Raw genomic sequence first — 16,929 nt, forward strand, 5'->3', positions numbered from 1 at the left:
ACTATTGTTGTGGGATTTTTTGGCAATATGAAGGGACACAAAAAATTTATGAATTTATTTAAGAAAGAAGGTTATAACTTTTTATTTTTCAGGCTAACTAAGCATTTTTGCAAGACAGTGCTGACAGTTATCTCCTCTGGTTTAAATATGTAAACCTTTAGCAAATACATCCTCCAATAAACAATTTTTGATGGGTTATTTGATTTCTTCTCCAAAATGTGATAGATAGAACTTAAGGATTTATTAGCGCTATTAGTAAACACTACCATAACAATATAGCTGCTTTTATCTAGTGGCAGCCTTGGATAGAAACTAAAATTCCACCTCTATGCATTCAGTATGCCTTGTTGATGGGGAAAAAAATCCTTACTGGGTTTTCTGACTTGAGTCATTATGCACAAAAGCAAGTAACTCTAGTTCAACATTCCTAAAATGTTAACTTTACTTCTATTTTGAAACAGGGTCTCCAGGTTTCAACAAAACAAAAGGTATCCCCTTGGGATTTATTTGAAGGTCATAAAAATCCTGCTCCTCTCTCCTGGGCCTGGTTTGGTACAGTTCGTGTTGATAGGAAAGTGATAAAGTATGAGGACCAGCAGCATCTCCTCCTGTACCACACGCATCCAAAACCTAAGCCTCGGAGCTACTACCTCGAGCCCTTGCCCCTTCCTCCAGAGGAGGAGGAGGAGGAAGAGCCTAACACACCTGTGTCTCAGGAACCAGAAAGAAAGTCAGCAGAGCTCTCAGATCAGGGAAAACACATCGCAGATGATGAGAAGAAAACTAAAGGCAGGAAGAGAAAGTCAAAGTCAAGCTCAAGGGCTGAGGTAAGTGCCTGATGTACAGTACAAAATTGAAATATCTTGCTGAAGCCTCTGCTGCATGATGCTGTGTATCTCAGCTATCTGAGGAAATTGTCCTGCACCTCGCAGGAGCTGGGCCTAATGAGGGCAGTAAATGGAGAAGGTCAGAAGAAAGGTGAATTTCTATCAAATAAAGCTCCAAGAGAATTAGTGTATAGGAATATACTGTACTGAGGACTTGAAATTCTGTATAATAGGTGCTGGACTAGCTCCTATTCCCTAAATACCATGCATGTTATGTGTGTGCTGCTTATTGTTTCTCATGTTGGTGCAGAAGTATGGCTGTTATATTTATCTATTTCTAACCTTTCTCTGATTTCAGTTATCTTGAGAGAAAATGTGTTGGTTCAGACCCAGGCCCCATTCAAATGGAAATCAATTTGAATCAATCTATGCTGTAGACACAGTAGTATTTTGTCAGCATCCAGCTTGTTTGTGAATATGTTACATAAAGAGGCATTTTAAACAACTGCAGTATTAACATAGTTTTCTGGACTTTCTTGATGTTTCAGTTAAGCTCCTCCTGTTATTAGGTACTGCTACAATAGGCTGTATGTGTGCTACATCTAATTATACCCATAGAAAATACTTGCAATAAGGTAAAAAGGGTATGGTGTGTCTATGTAGTTGTTAGTATTAATTACCTGTGGGCAGCCTGAGACTTAATCTGGTTTTTACATCATTACAAATGACAATAGGAACTGTCTCTATCCTTCAATAATTTAGTAGGAAAATTGGCATTATTTATGAGTTAGTAAGGTATGAGCGTAAGTAACATTCACTTTTACTGTATATTTTCAGGAATACCTACAGAACACCTTATACAGAGTGCCTCCTAATTATTCACCAATTTCTTCTCAAATGATGCACCATTCCCAGTCTGCCTTGTGGGGCTACAGTGTTGTGGGACAGCCGCAACAGCCTGGTTTCCTTGTTCAGAACCAGCCCCTCCCACCAGGTATGTGTAAGTTTTGCATGTTATTACTTTGTGTAAGAAAATTTGACTTACTAGAACCATATTTTTAACTTTTTTCCAAAGCAGGCTGTGACTGCTAATGTAATTTGTTTTACTCCTTTAACTAACCTGTTTTTAGAACGGCCTTTCATTATCAGTTTTAAGTATATCTCTACTAAGTTATTAAAATTCTTTTGTAGATAAACAAAAATGACCTACCGATTGTTTCTGGTGATAGCAAAAGAAGAATACTGATAGAACTTTGATGAGGAGTTAAATAACAGAGGCACGGTTAAAAGAAATGAAAAATCTTTTGGGTTATTTCTTTTTTGATTTGTACCAAGAGCCAAGATGGCTATAATCAAGTTTAATATCCGTTAGAAGGAATAAATAAATCTGTGGGCTAACATTGTTTCAGCATTTGGGAGCCTCCATTTAAGTCTTGGAGGCTTGTTTATTGCTTCTTGTTAATGTTTAAACAGTCTAGCATGTGTGTTTTGCTTGCTGTAAGAACAGCAGTTTCTTGTGTTTTGAGAAACAACTATTATATCACTATACAAAGTTACACAAGAGAAGTTTAGAAGTTTTGTTACAGTTATAAATATTAAATATTGAATTATGAATAAATATTTATATAAATATTTAAATAGTTATTTAAATAAAAAATAAATATTTATTCTGAAGCACCAGCTGTAACTATATCTGTATTTTAGGTGCATAAAAGTCTTCAAAAAACACCAGATAGTGGCTACAAAGTCAATGAAATGCTGATTAAAAATATGTGCATGCATGTGTGTGCGTGCACGCATGTATATTTATATACGTATACACACGCATTATATATATTTAAAAAGTGCTTTCATTACTATGTTGATATATATAGAAATATAAAAAATATATATATAAAATACACAGACACACACACACACACACACCCCTTTGTTCCAGTAGCACATTCTTACTGTGTCATGAAAAAATGGGCTTTACATAATAAACTATTCATAACAGACTTTTGATCTGATGTGGAACTTTTGTTTCTCAACAGTAGTAAAATATTTTATAGTATAGAGCATGTGGCAGCCTTTTTTTTTTTCCTTCACTTTTCACTCTCATTCACAAGTGGGTAGTCTTCAAAGTTATTTTGCCAATTAATTTTTCAGGCCAGGCATCTGGTTTGACCTAGTTCATTGTCTGCCTTTACAGAGATAAACTTACTGTTTTCCTATTGCAAATCATAGGAGCTGATGAATTAGCAGTGATCTGTACCAAAAACCCTCCTGTGGAAGGCAGAGAAGGCATTTGTGGTTTTGGTGCTTTTTTAGGTGGTTCCAGGTTGGATCCGATAGGCTCCTTTGTGCCGACTAACACAAAGCAAGCGCTGTCCAACATGCTTCAGCGCCGCTCTGGCACCATGATGCAACCCCACTCTATCCATGCGATCACATCTCAGCAGCAGTTGCTTCAGATGAAACTCCTGCAGCAAGAGCAGCAGCAGCAGCGACTCATGAGGCAGCAAGCACAGTCACGATCACTCCAACAGGTTGGTCCAAACCCCCAAATGGTAGAGTGACACAGTGCTTGCCATACGTAGGATTATGATGCTGAGAGCTGTTTGACATTTACTGTCACAATAACTCCCCAAATATTGCTTAGCTGACGCCATCTGCTTTTAGACTTTGTTTGCCCTTTGGTCTCTCAGCCCTTTCTACTTATATTATGTCCTACAAAATCAGCTTTTGCTTCTGCTATTTGATGCTGTATTTGTTTCCGTATTGTGTCAAAGTGGCTTTCATAATGGGATTGTATGATCCTATATACCTCCAAGCTCCATGTCTCTCTTGTACTGGGGAGCCCAGAACTGGACACAGTACTTGAGATGAGGCCTCACCAGGGCTGAGCAGAGGGGCAGGATCACCTCCCTCCACCTGCTGGCAACACTCTTCCTAATGCACCCCAGGAGACCATTGGCCTTCCCGGCCACAAGGGCACATTGCTGGCTCGTGGTCAACTTGTCATCCACCAGCACTCCCAGGTCCTTCTCTGCAGAGCTGCTCTCCAGAAGGTCAGTCCTGAGCTTGTACTGGTACTTAGGGTTATTTTTCCCTAGGTGCAGGACTCTGCACTTGCCCTTGTTGAACCTCTTGAGGTTCCTCTTTGCCCAGCCCTCCAGCCTGTCCAGGTCTCTCTGAATGCCAGCACAGCCCTCAGGTGTATCAGCCACTCCTCCCAACTTGGTATCATCAGCAGACTTGCTGAGGAGGCACTCCATCCCCTCATCCAGGTCATTAATGAAAAAGTTGAACAGGTATGCACCAGAGGCATAGCAATGTCTTTACAAGTAAGAATTCCAGAAAGTGCAGTAGGAGCCATTTCTGTAAGTGCATGCACATGGACGTGCATGTTGTTTAGAAGCAGCTGCTTTTTCTTCTCCTAATGTTTTTGCAGAGTGCAATTCCTGTGTGCAAAGCTGCATGTGCCTATTGTGCAACTGCCTTCAGAGCCTGAGCTAGTTTTCAGACTATCCCTACAAACAGTCAGCCCTTGAATTGGTAATATAAGAACCAAGGGACAGAAAATTAGCTTTCAGGTTCCAGATAACCAGCAATGTGTGTATAGTAGTTGGTAGTACAGAATTGCTCAGGAGAAAACCAATAATTGCTTGGCTTTACTTTTAAAGCCTTTCTGTACCCATTCTTATCTTCAATACAATATCCTTATGCTGATTCTTGCTTTCAGCCTCTCGGTGATGTGCCCTGGTTGCTCATAATAGTTAAAATTTTTAGCGAGTACCATTGATATTTCTCCCAGCCTGCCTTTGTGGTGTTAGAGCTCCCTCATTAACCTTCTATTCATTCTTTCAGTCTCTCTGCTATGATGCATACAGAACTCTGTAGTGCTTAAGTTGCTGATAAGCTAGAATAGTCTAACATGATGCTGTTCATAATTCTGAAACCATGGTTTGCTTGTTGTTTTCTATTTTTTTTAACCTCAAGATCTCTGGATATATGTGTTTAAGGTCTCTGTTTCAGTGGGTATATGATCCCTTATTGGTGTAAATTGGTATGAGTCAAACTGTTTTAAGCAACGTCAAACCAGAGTGCTGCAAGCAAAGCTCGTGTTACCCAGTACCTTTACGCAGTGTTATGTGTGGGTTCACGATGTCCTGGGGAGTGTCACGGACTGACCTACTCTTTTCTGTCTGCTTCTAACAGTTGCCTTATTGGACGTTTGGGGCAAATTCTTCAGCCTCCTATTTACAGTCCCTCACTGCAGGGACCCACATGAACAATTCACCCCAGCCAGCTGTGCACTTTCCTCGTCATCTGAGTGCACGCCGACAACATGGACACTGAAAGAACCCCTCCGAGGTCCCAGCAGCTCTTTGCATGGGGCTCTCCGGGTGCTCTCTTGCTTTGCCCCGTGCAGGGCTGCTTTATTCAGCAAAATACCAGCTCAGCAGTTGAGGTTGTTCTTTGTGCAGTCCTGGGTTTAGAGTAGGAAGCACAATGAAAATGAACAGTCCTGAATGTGATTGGAAATTTAGGAACAAAGTAATTTGTAAGAATTGCTGCAGTGTAATGCATCTGTTTCACTTGGGCTTATATAGAGACTCAAGTTTCTTTTTTCCTGTCTCTACAATTAGTAAATGATTGTAGCCCAACTTGAAATAATTGCCGTTAGGTATGATTTGTTCCAAAATTTTTTGAATTCTATGTTTAAAATTAATAGGCTTCTATGAGTGATAAGATATCCTTTCCATGTTTACAGTTTCTGTTCATAAATTTTACAAAAGTTTTGAGGTTCATTAGCATCATAAATTACCTAAAAGGACTTTGTTAACAGTTTCCTAAACATTGGCATTTTGTGAGTATATGCAGGTGAGCAGTATAAAGATTTCATTTAGTTTTGGAATTTCTTTTTCACATTGCTCTACTCAGATACAGAAATACTTCAACAGTATGTGACCATACAACTAGTTGTTTGAAACAGCTGGAAGTGATAGTACTAATTGTATGCATTGAATTAGGAACGTGTCATTCCTGTAACATGAAAAGCAGTAATAAAATACTACTACTGTGTTTCATGAGTTGTGAGTATACTTTAGAATTATGCATTAATTGTAAGGCAATTACTTATCCCTTAACCTTTACCCTTGCCTATCTGATACCAGAATCTGTAAATTTGTTAAAGACACTAGGAGAAAACCATTGTATTACTTGTCAAAAATCAGGTGATTGTATGCTGCCCCATAGAAAGGTCTCGGGTGCTAACTTTTTTAGACATGAGGTCAGTAGCTTAGTTAGAAAATAAGAATAAGTAGAAGTGACTTACACATGAATGCTCAAACAAGTTGCAGAGTGAATCTATATTCACTTTAGGTGAGCTTTCTAGCGGAGGTGCCTGGTCACGTAGATGAACGACAGTAGAGCTCCGAGTGTATTACACCAGTTCTCAGTTCAGCAGACAGTGGTGACTACTTCAGCAGAGATCCAAATTCTCTGTACAAGAGAGAATTGAACAGAGAACCGAGTACAAGAGAACTATTTCAGTCACTTGTACAGTGTGAGTGTCTTTGATTCCTGTTGACAGAGATATCTCAGCAATTTTTTGAGCTTAGGAAAGTCTGTGTGTGCAACAGCACTCACTGACAACATCCTAACTCAGAACTTGTTGAAGGTTAGTAGTTAAATTGTTTTGACTTGCAGGGCACCAGTTGGGTGGTTTTGTTTTTTTGCTGTTTAGATCTGCAGGCCTAGGTCTAGCTGATGTGTGTTGTATCTAATGGATGGACTAACTGAGCTTATCAAAAGTCTCACTTTTGATAATACCTTTGTAGAAATTCCACCAATGCATATTTTTTCAACTTCTGTGTTTTTGTTGTGAGGAACTTACATGATGTGGAATAATGTGTCTATTGTAGAAGTAAAGGTAGTCATAGACTGTAGCTTTAGCAGGAAAAAGCAATTCTGAAATTGCTATACTAAATACAAAAGGGTTTCAGTCTTTAGGGCAGGACCTTTAAAAAGAAAATAAGAACAAAACTTTTTGGTAGTGGAGAATGTATGAGTTAGCAGATGTGCCCAGCTGCTGAAATTCACTACTTCAGTATGAATTTGAATATTAGCAAATAAAGTGTGTGTGTGTGTGTATGTGTGTATAAAAAAATCATAAAACACCTGCTTATATTTCTGTGTGTCCATTGGGCAGAGTGTACAAGTCAGGCTTACTTGGCGTGATGCTCAGAAGTGGGCAGTGCCCCCTCTGCTTCCCCGCCCTCTCTCCTGGGTGCGCGTGGGTGGTGAGTGCCCTTGACACCCTGCAGCATCCAGCACCGGCCTGTCTGAGGTGCTGGAGCCATGGGGACGTGTAAGCATAACCTAGCCAAGTACAGTGTGCTAGCATGACCTCTCACTCATCTTTTCCTGCCTTGGCTGTCAATTACAGTGAACACAAAAAAAGATATTCTTTATCTGTCAGACTCCTAGGAAACTATGGAGATTTTCTTCTTTTGGCTGATACTTGGATAAAATTCCTCCTGCAGAAGGATATTAAGCACAGAGACCCCTTACAGCAAGGGAAATACTGCATTAGAATTTCGTGCTAACTCATATAGATCTATGGTTTCCTTAACATACGTAACACTGATTTAGCACGGGATGAGGGCTGAGACGCTGGTGTCCCCAGTAAGCTAATGCTTCCTCTAGGCAGTGGTTTCTGGCAGCATCCACCACGCTCTGTCATCCCCAAGCCCCTGTGCCAACCCTTGGTCAGCTGGCATCTCCCGGCACTTCTCAACTAATGTGGGCAGTTTGCCGATCTCTTAATTTACTTAATTCAAATATAAATTTATGAACCAATTACTCTTTCTAAAAGACAATTTTATATTCAAAGACAGTGATTAGGAAGATATTTTGGTCAAATACCATGTTTCACAAAGCAAAGTGGGTTTTCTGGTTTTGTCCGGACTGTTTATTAAGCTTCTCTTGGGAAGCTGCTTTGCCCCCACAGTGGAACATGGCCATGAAGAAATGGATTGCAGGCAATTTCTTAAGCTTCATATCTTAAATAGGTAATACAAAGCTTTCTGGTTTTAAGCTGTTTGTTAGAGGAGATCACATGCAACACTGAGCCAGAAGATCCATTAGAAATTGTTCTTCAGGGTTTTTTTGTTCATTAAGTACTCTATTTTTTTTCTAGCTCTATAGTCATTTTGCAAGTGTTACACTGACTGCTGGCTGGATGTGTACGTAATTGTTTTAAGTGTCTTGCTAAAGAACACATCTTGTATTTTCCTGCCGTGGCCATGCTATTAAAATATCAGATAAACTATTGAAGTCATTCATGTATAGTAATAGTGTTTGGATGAGAGGAACTGCTCCACTAACAATCCAAGACTAATTCTCTATGTTGTTTGCTATTTTCTCGCCTGTCCTTTTCCTTTAGGAGATCTGTAGCACTGCTGTATCCCTTCAGGATGGCTTTGACAACATAATGGTAACCATTCTGAGACCATACATTTTTCTCCTCTTTTTTCCCTATGCACCAACATTCATTTCTTTCAACAAGCTGCACACCTTGCTTTGGATGAGAACGATACGCTTTGGGCACTCTTCTTACTTAGATGGTATGGCAGGTGCATGCATGAAGATTGTGAATACACTGGCGCGCACACAGTATATTTCCAGTAACTGGCTCATTGACTTATTTTCCTTTTCAGGGAGTGTTGTGTTTCTGACTGTGAAAGATTAGAGTAGCTGCAAGATATTTCTGATGCCCTGTACATTTAAGCATGACTCTTGTTTTTGCATTTTCCATTACCTTCCCGCTGGTGGCTGGTTCTGCTCTGCTCTGTGCTAGCTTTTTCCATGGTGTGCGTAAAATAAAGCAAAGGTGAATGTGGCATCAGCCCTGCCCCATGAGCCGAGCGGCAGGTACACTGCCAAGGGAGGAGGGCACACTGCTTTCTGCCCCGTGCGTGCCGGCGGTGGTCCGGCCTGTGCCGTGCTGGGCCATGCGGGCGTCTGCCAGCTCCTCGTGACCTGCTCGCGCTTCTGCCGGGCGGCCGTGGAGCGAGAACTCTCCCCAGGCCCTGCTGTAGCAGCTTCCAGAATACTTCTCGTCTCGGGCAAGCATGGCAGCACCCTGCCTGATGTTGCTTTCCTGAGCTGCAGAAGAATGTGCAGTTATCAGAATAACCACTTCTGGCTACTTTCAAAACAAGTAGCAGCTAATGGTTACCTGTTACATTATTATGTTTCACAGAATTCACTTGTTTCTTGGGAAAATAAGATGTCCCTCCCTGTGGCTTCCCTTAATTATCTGTTTGAAAGCTTGCCAGATAGTAATGAGAAAAGCTGTTTCAGAGTTAGTTTTAACTGTTTCTTACCATCTTAGGGAATGCTTCAATGTTGTTAAAAGCACTAATTGGAAAGTCAAAACAAAGTATGTTTTTAAAAAGTCTTTCCTGTTCACTATGTTATCAATATTTTGTGTATGCAATAATACTGTTATTACTGGTAACGTGTTACGGTGGTTAACGTGTTAGCATATGTACACCTAATTAGACACACCTAGATATGTAGCAAGTATACAGTGAAGTCTTTAAATTTATCATCATATGATATTTTTCTCATGTCCTGTAACTGTAAGCATTTCACTGCCTAGTTCTGAAGACAGATTTGATTGTCAGAATCATCCTAAAGTACCATTGCTGCTGACAGTCTGTGCAATTCCTTTTTTTTTTTTTTTTTTTTTTTTTTTTTTTTTTTTTTTTTTTTAGTGCATGCGCAATTCTGGCTTGCAGCAATTGGCTGGTGTGCTGGTAACTTTTTGCCTGGAGGGAGAGGTCGTCTCAAGTTTAGCAATGTCTGCTGCTTCCATGCAGGAATACAGAACTCTCTCTCACAGCATTGGAATTTGCTCTGTGGTTGCTTGCTGCTGTGGATTAAATTGATCTGAACCCTGACTAATGAACAGCTCTTTGTTCAAAAGTCACGTTTGATTTTGTCTGTGGTACTTGCCTGGCCTGGGTAGTGGTTCCTCAGAGGCTGTGGTTATAGCTGTGAGTGCTCTACTCTTTGGAGTCAAAACCACCTTGAGATGGGCTCCTTTATGTATGTTTTAAATGGTAGGAAAAAGGTTGATGGACAAAACTCATTTGTGACTCTCTGCCAGCCGGATATTTCTGAGATTGTGCATCTGCTTATTTAGCATTTTCTTAAAGAATTAGGGCTCAGTCCAATTTCGTTAATATACCTTTCCTTTGACTTTAGGAAGACAGTGTTCAAAGGAAGGGTATGGGCATTGGGGGACAAATTGTGTTCTTGGACACATCAGGTTGGCTGTCGCCGGCTTCCCAGGGAACTGTGTGAGAGCGTTGCGGGGATCAGCAGGGTGACAGACGGCCCGACTCCCGGCGGAGCTTCTGCCTGGACCCGCTTCCCCAGAACCCCAAGGCAGTCTGTGTTACTGCTGGAGCAGTTGAAGGCCTCAGGTTTTCTACAAATCAGTTGTGATTTTATTGTATTTCACAGTTTACCTTTGGTGAACTCAAATTATATTTTTATCTCTAATTTGGATTTCTGAAGCAACTTGTTCATAGAAAAGATTATTCTTTATGTTTCTTTATTTGTTTCATTTTAAAACAAGAAAGTTTTAAAGTACTTGGCAATCTTCTTGCCACCCCTGGATACAATTCTCCCGTTTCCCCGCACACAGCGGGAACACCGTCTCAGGGCACCATTTCCCTGTGCTGCGGCAACTTGGACCAGATAGTTCCATTTGTTCCATGTCTCTTTCTTTCTAGGTGTATTTTTAAACCCAAACCAAAATAATAGCTGAACTGCAGAGCTGCTGATCGCACATACATGCTTGTTAACATTTGGTATGATTCCAGCTACAGGGATGCAAGCAGATGAAGGAGGAAAGGTCCTATGGTGCTTCAGTGTTTTACCCCCTGCAACATTTTCCTTGCAGATGCTAGCCCTGATTGTAATGCTGTGGCTTGCAGTGTTTGTACCTAAGTGACTTTTAGCCTTGAATTATAATACATCTTTCTATGAATATCCTGATTAAAATGGCAAATGTTTTGTTGGAGGACTTGAATTTGTTTGTTTCCCTTGTGAGCTGGGCAGCTAAATGGGAAGAATGTGACTGTTTCCAGTTCATGTCTGTGATTGAGCTTTTTTTGAGTAGAATGGTTTTCAAAATGATTAATTACAGCATTACAATCACAGAAAAAAATATGCAGAGTTGATTGTACTCCTGCCAAATTCTCATTCACAAATTTTTCACAATTATGTCTAAATTTTTTCTCTTATGCTTCAAAACATACTAATGCAGTAACAGTTGAAATCTTTAAATGATTTTTCATAATTGGGTATTAATTTTGAATTTGAAGTTAATGGGCTCTAGTGATCACAAGATTGGAGTGCGTTTCTGGTCTGTAATGGCTAGAAGCTGGAGATGCTTATGTATTTATCCTGTACGTATTTTGTGTGCATCGTCATAGCCTCTGATAATGAGCATTTTGTCTGATATCTGGGGAAAGGCTAGTGATGAAGTTGCCTTGGAAAGTTAGCAGCACTGTATTAAAACTGGAGATGAGCACTGATTTTAAACTTCCCATACAGTTTAATGTGCTTCCTGTATAATATATGTGTTAATATATATGTATAATATGTATATAAAATGTGTGTTGTCTTTGAGACTTTTTTTTACAAGATAGGAGAAATCCTTTGGAAAATTCCATTTTCAAAAGGTGTCTGCAACACCTCTGTTCAGTAAATGCCTTTTTATTCACTTTGCAGTGTTACAATAGTATCATAAATCAAAGCAAAGTCAATTCTTCCATCTCCCTACAAATAAATACAGAATTAATGTAGTTCAGCAGTCAGTTTGGTGTTGAACAATGCAGCTTTCATGAAGGAAATGGTAAAGTCTCTCCATAATGCTTTATTACATGAGTTGATTGGATTTGTATCCAGAATTTGAAAGCTGCTTGTTTAGAGTATCGAGATTGTGTCTGATCTTAACGTGTCTTTCAGGGTCAGCCAATAGACCAAGCTGCTATTTTTTCTCCGCAAGTTCGACCCTCTTCTCAGCTGCCACAGTACCCAGGGTTACAGCAAGCACAGGTACTGAGATGCTCCTGTGGAGCAAAGGCATAAAAATGCTTTTAAAACCAGCCCTGTGCCTTTTGACCTGCTTTTCTCTACTGAAGGTTTGCTCAGGGCTTACCTTGTTCATGTGGCCTCTCATGGCAGTGGCACGTTCCAGAGCATTCATTTGTCTCTGCCTGCTGTATCAGGTAAAAATCTTAACGTGGTCATTTTACCAGCCACATCATTAGGCAAAACTGGAGAGACCAAGTGTACTTCAGAGTTAAATCTCTGAAGACTCTTTCTGGTGAGCTCACTAACTCTTCAAATAAATCTTTACATCACACCCATCCCGATCTTTGTGTTAAAAAAGGAGTGGGGGGGAGCACCAGAGTTGAGGGGAGCCTGGACCTGCAGACAGTGCTGGTGCTGCCAGCATGTGGTAATCGCTGCTTGGTGTGTGGGTGAGCACTGGATCTTGCTGACTTGTCTGTTTTGTTCTTTTGATAAAGGTAATCTCTGTATTTTATAATAAAGTTAATTTAAATATGGCCTCAGTGAAATTGCTTTTCTGGCTGTTTTCCATGCAGAGCATGCCTCATGGATACACGATGTACAGTACCCAGATGCCTTTGCCACAGCAGCAGGCTGGTGGTATAGTACTTTCCCCCAGCTACAGCCCCCGACCATACACAGCAACCCATGCCAGTCCCACGCTGATGGAAAGACTAAGACAGATGCAACAACAGCCAAGCGGATATATTCAGCAGCAGGCTACTGCGTACATTCAGCCTTTGACAGGCACTCAGCGGTAAGGCACTGGGGTTCTCATGGCTGGTAATACTGCAGCATTCTGACTGCAACTTTGATTTATAGGTCTAAATATTTATTTAAAATTAAGTTTATTAACCAAAATGAGGTTAATGCTGGGTCTATTTAGCAATAAATTTGCCTTTCTTCTTAATTTTCTCCCATGTTTTTCTTCGTTTAATTTCTGTTTTAAATTAGTCTTGGCACATACTGCTGCCCAGTTATCCTGTATATTTGTAGAGTATAAAAAATTAAATTTTTTTAAAATGACTCTTGGATACTGTTTCACCACACACATGCACATGCTAATACATACACTACATGAGATATATCCATACCATGCAAACAAGTGTATCCTGTTAAACACTAATAAATATTCCAGGTTTACTAAAGATTCTGTAGTCCAGAAAACAGCAGATCTGTTGTAATCAGGTAATTTAACTAGCAATAGACAAATGAATTTTACTTAAGCTTGGATGTATTAATTCTTCTTCAGTTTGAAAGTACAGCTGAGATGCAATGTCTACAGGAAACTATGAGGAAAAAAATAATTTGATAAGAAATATAACGAAACAGCAAACAGAAGCAGAAATGACATCTGTAATAGGGAGTATCGAAAAGTAAAGTAGAAAATGTTGAGTTTGGCCTTTAGTTTGCTGACAGCCTTGTACAAAAACATACAAGGCACCTTGCATTTGGAATAAAGCCGCAAACTCGAATTGCTTTGTCTTTACTGAGAGTTTTACACAGCTAAGTTAAATTGTTAGCTATCTAACATGTTTTTTCCCATGTACATCTTTCTGGCTTTGTCAATCTTAATTACTCCTATAACACCCTATGGAACTATTTCTTGTGTGGTCCACTTTTTATTTTCTAAAATACTGATAAGTCTTTATCATCAGTGTTGAATCTGAATTCATTCTAATATAACTGGAAAACACTTTGAATGAGAGAATTTTAATGTACATGTGCAATTCTTGCTTGCAATGTGGAAGTTCACTTTTCTTTCTAAATAATGCAAGAGAGCCAGATGGTTAGATCTACTTGTTGTGTTCAGAGAAATGTTACTACTTACTTATCAGTTATTGGGCAGTAGTATGGAACTGCTCCTGTTACAGAATACTTTTCAAAATATTCATATTTAAAAATATATTCTTCCTGTCAAACCTAAAATCCTAAGCCTAACTAAGGTTACAGGCTATAGTTGAGTGCTTCTAGACTAACTTATTCTCAGTTTAGAACTGAAGTATAACCATCTTCTTTTTATTTTTTTCCAATCAGATTGACCCATCAGCCTTTGCAGCAGAACTCTTTGGTCGGAGGCGCAGTGGATACTGTCTCAGGCACAGGTCCACATCCAAACCTTAACTCAGTACAGCTGCCTCAGGAACAGATGAGACAGAGGCAGCAGCAGATTCGACAGCAGAGACTCTTTCAGGTGAGTGACTCGACTGCATTAAAGGAGAGAGACATTTGCATGCAGGAAAGGAAGTGTAAACATCACTGTATCAGGTGATGGTATTTCACACTCACTTGTACGCATACTCAAGTTTAAAGCAATGGAGTCTGGTATTATGAACCTGCACTGCTTTTATTTGAGTGAAATAATTCATTCTTTACATTTAGGGCTTCCAAAAGAAAACTTGGTGGGTGTACATGTAAAATTCCATGTCTCCAAGGTTGTAGCACACTTTTGGAAATGGTAAATTTGAGAATGGCCTATCTGAATGTTCTGAGGCAAAAGCAGTGGTTGTGCTGTGGCCTATCTGGTGTTACAGTGAATACTAGAATTAAATCAGAAGGGCTTGTCCCTGTCTGGAATATTTCTTATATTCTGATTTGCTGGTATATTTTTCATTTGGAGGGTAAGTATCAATTTTTCAGTTAAATACATAAAGATTGATACGAAGGAAGTAAATCTTTTTAAAATCCTTCCCCCAGCCCTTTGATAGTTGGAATTATTTTCATGTTTTCACTTTAATGCAATAGCTGTTTATGCTAGTTACTATCAATTGATAATGTATTTTATTTAGATTTTTGATGTTGTAATATACTAAATATACCAGCTTTTGAAAATTTCTTTCTATTAAAAATGGTATGACTGAATTTGAGTGGAAGTAGAGGGCTGTAAGGCTTATGTTTCACACAGCACAGTGAGGGAGGGCCCTTCCACAACCAACACTATAGGCAAGCCCAAACCATAGCTTGGAAATAAGTCATGGAAAGCCATATTCCTTTGAAATGTAACCCTGGAGTAGCGAAATACTGTGGTAACTTAATGAAAAGACAACTGCTGCTGTTATTGGTGGTAATGGTTTCGCCAAAGCAGGGTGTGGGTGCATGGGGCCGTTCGTTACTGTGACAATCTTGTTTCAGTTGCAGCAGCAGCAGCAGGGTCAGCAGCAGGCGCTGGGTCTCCAGGCAATGCAAGCACAGCAGCCTTTGGTAAGCAGATGTGAAAGCTGGATGTTTTCGTGCAGGTATGAGGGTAATGGCAGGGGAGGTTTTGTTACGCGCTGAGACAGGCAGCATGGCGATCCAGGAAGAGTGAATGGAAGTGCTTGAAAGAGCTGCCCTACTTCAGCGTCTTGGTACATTATGTGGTGCTGACTTGCTCACATCCGTGATGCTGTTGCTCCCACCAGCAGGACAAGCTATGAATGCGTGTGCTCTGCACAAGTGGGGTCGTAAGCTTGTTTCACCTGCATCCTGAGCTGACCAAAAATTGTATCTATGATAAAATACCTGCTAGTTCAACTTTTATTAGTTGGGGCTCAACATCTTGATAATGTATCCACATAGCATCTGACTAGGGGCAGAATAGGATTGCATCTGTCTGTAGGAGACCATATGAACGTGCCCACCGTGCCAGAATGTGGCGAGTGCTGAGATACGCATCCTCTGACATGTACTTGGAGCCCATCTCGCATGCTGGATTTCGATCTCAATGTGAATACAGGCCTTGAAAAGAAGGGCTTGTGTACCACTCTTCTCGACCTCCTGGCTTCACTGTAGCATGGCATTTTAGTTTGCTTTCTAAAGATGCATCTTTTAGGAATGAAATACACAGTTTTCTCTTGCTCCTTTATGATTAATTCACCAATTTAGTCAAGACTATTAGCACAATTGAGCCAAATACGACAGCTCATGAAGTTTTTTCTATATTTGTAGTATAAGATTTTAAGGTGAAAGCAGAATAACATACATGATTGAGGCTGCTTGTAGAACTGTATTTTTGCTCTAATACTAAGAAAAGAGTTCACTTTGAAACTAAGGTGTTGGTTGTTAACACTTTCTTCATGTTAGTATGCTTGTGGAGCATTTGGGTGCTTATGCGCGCTCCCTCTGGTGTTCATTCTGGATGGTGGCACCTCCACTACTATGAAAAACCCAGCCTCTGCTTCGTTCGTGTTGCAGGTGACAGTCGATGGGTTTTGGCCTTTGATTTTAGGCTGTACTGCTAATGTCTGTCAAATGGTTAAAATAGTCATTCATGCATCTTTATACATACGTAAGAGAAATGAATATATATAAAAGATGGGTGTCAAATATCTGGTGTGTTGAATGTGTACAGAGAAAAAAAAGTTGCTTTATTCTCTGAAGACCAACTTTAAATTACATGGTAGGTCACATAATAGAACTCAAAAAGCACTGTACAAACAATTATTTTTGAGAAACTCCTTTATGCTAAATTGGAGCTTTCCGTAATTCAATGTATAATTTTTACCAGGTTGCTATCTGTCACTATCAAATAACTTTTATGGACACTCGTACTGAATTTCCATAGTACTTAATACCATGCATTGGAAAGACCTTGTCTTGATCCATGTGGGATCAAGTAAGTCTGATCACGTAAGGATCACACTGACCATTATTTTGTTCAGTGGATGAGTTTGTCCACTTGGTTAGGTATTGAGCAATTTCCCCTTCCATTAGAGCTAAAAGAAGAATGGAGTGTGCAACTGCTACCCTGCAAAAGGAGCACAGGGCTGTGGAGAGCTTGTTTCGTGCATATCCCTCTTCTTATCTGAAATGTTGCTGCTCTGGTTAAAAAACTCTCCTAGAAGCTGAAGTATCACTTGACTATTATGTTTCAACTACACATAATAACTTAGAAATGCTAAAAAGGATGTTAATGCTGATTTTCAGTTTCAATTTCCTTTGGCTTGGAACAAGGCAGATTATAAAACTGCTTAAACTG

At 39.9% G+C, this 16,929-nt stretch overlaps 1 protein-coding gene across 2 annotated transcripts in view; it reads left to right on the forward strand.

Annotated features, from left to right (window-relative positions):
- Window positions 1-16,929, forward strand: part of MED12L (mediator complex subunit 12L) — a 157,155-nt gene that overhangs the window by 138,212 nt on the left and 2,014 nt on the right. Inside the window, exons 36-42 of one of the 2 annotated variants that reach the window (XM_062582263.1) lie at window positions 462-827; window positions 1,665-1,821; window positions 3,141-3,358; window positions 11,865-11,954; window positions 12,509-12,729; window positions 14,010-14,166; window positions 15,105-15,173. In XM_062582263.1, coding sequence (XP_062438247.1) covers window positions 462-827; window positions 1,665-1,821; window positions 3,141-3,358; window positions 11,865-11,954; window positions 12,509-12,729; window positions 14,010-14,166; window positions 15,105-15,173 — 1,278 coding nt within the window. The remainder of the gene's footprint in view (window positions 1-461; window positions 828-1,664; window positions 1,822-3,140; window positions 3,359-11,864; window positions 11,955-12,508; window positions 12,730-14,009; window positions 14,167-15,104; window positions 15,174-16,929) is intronic. The other variant, XM_062582264.1, reaches the window with a different exon arrangement.

Source organism: Rhea pennata, chromosome 9 (genome assembly GCF_028389875.1).
Source record: "Rhea pennata isolate bPtePen1 chromosome 9, bPtePen1.pri, whole genome shotgun sequence".
Classification (NCBI taxonomy): domain Eukaryota; kingdom Metazoa; phylum Chordata; class Aves; order Rheiformes; family Rheidae; genus Rhea; species Rhea pennata.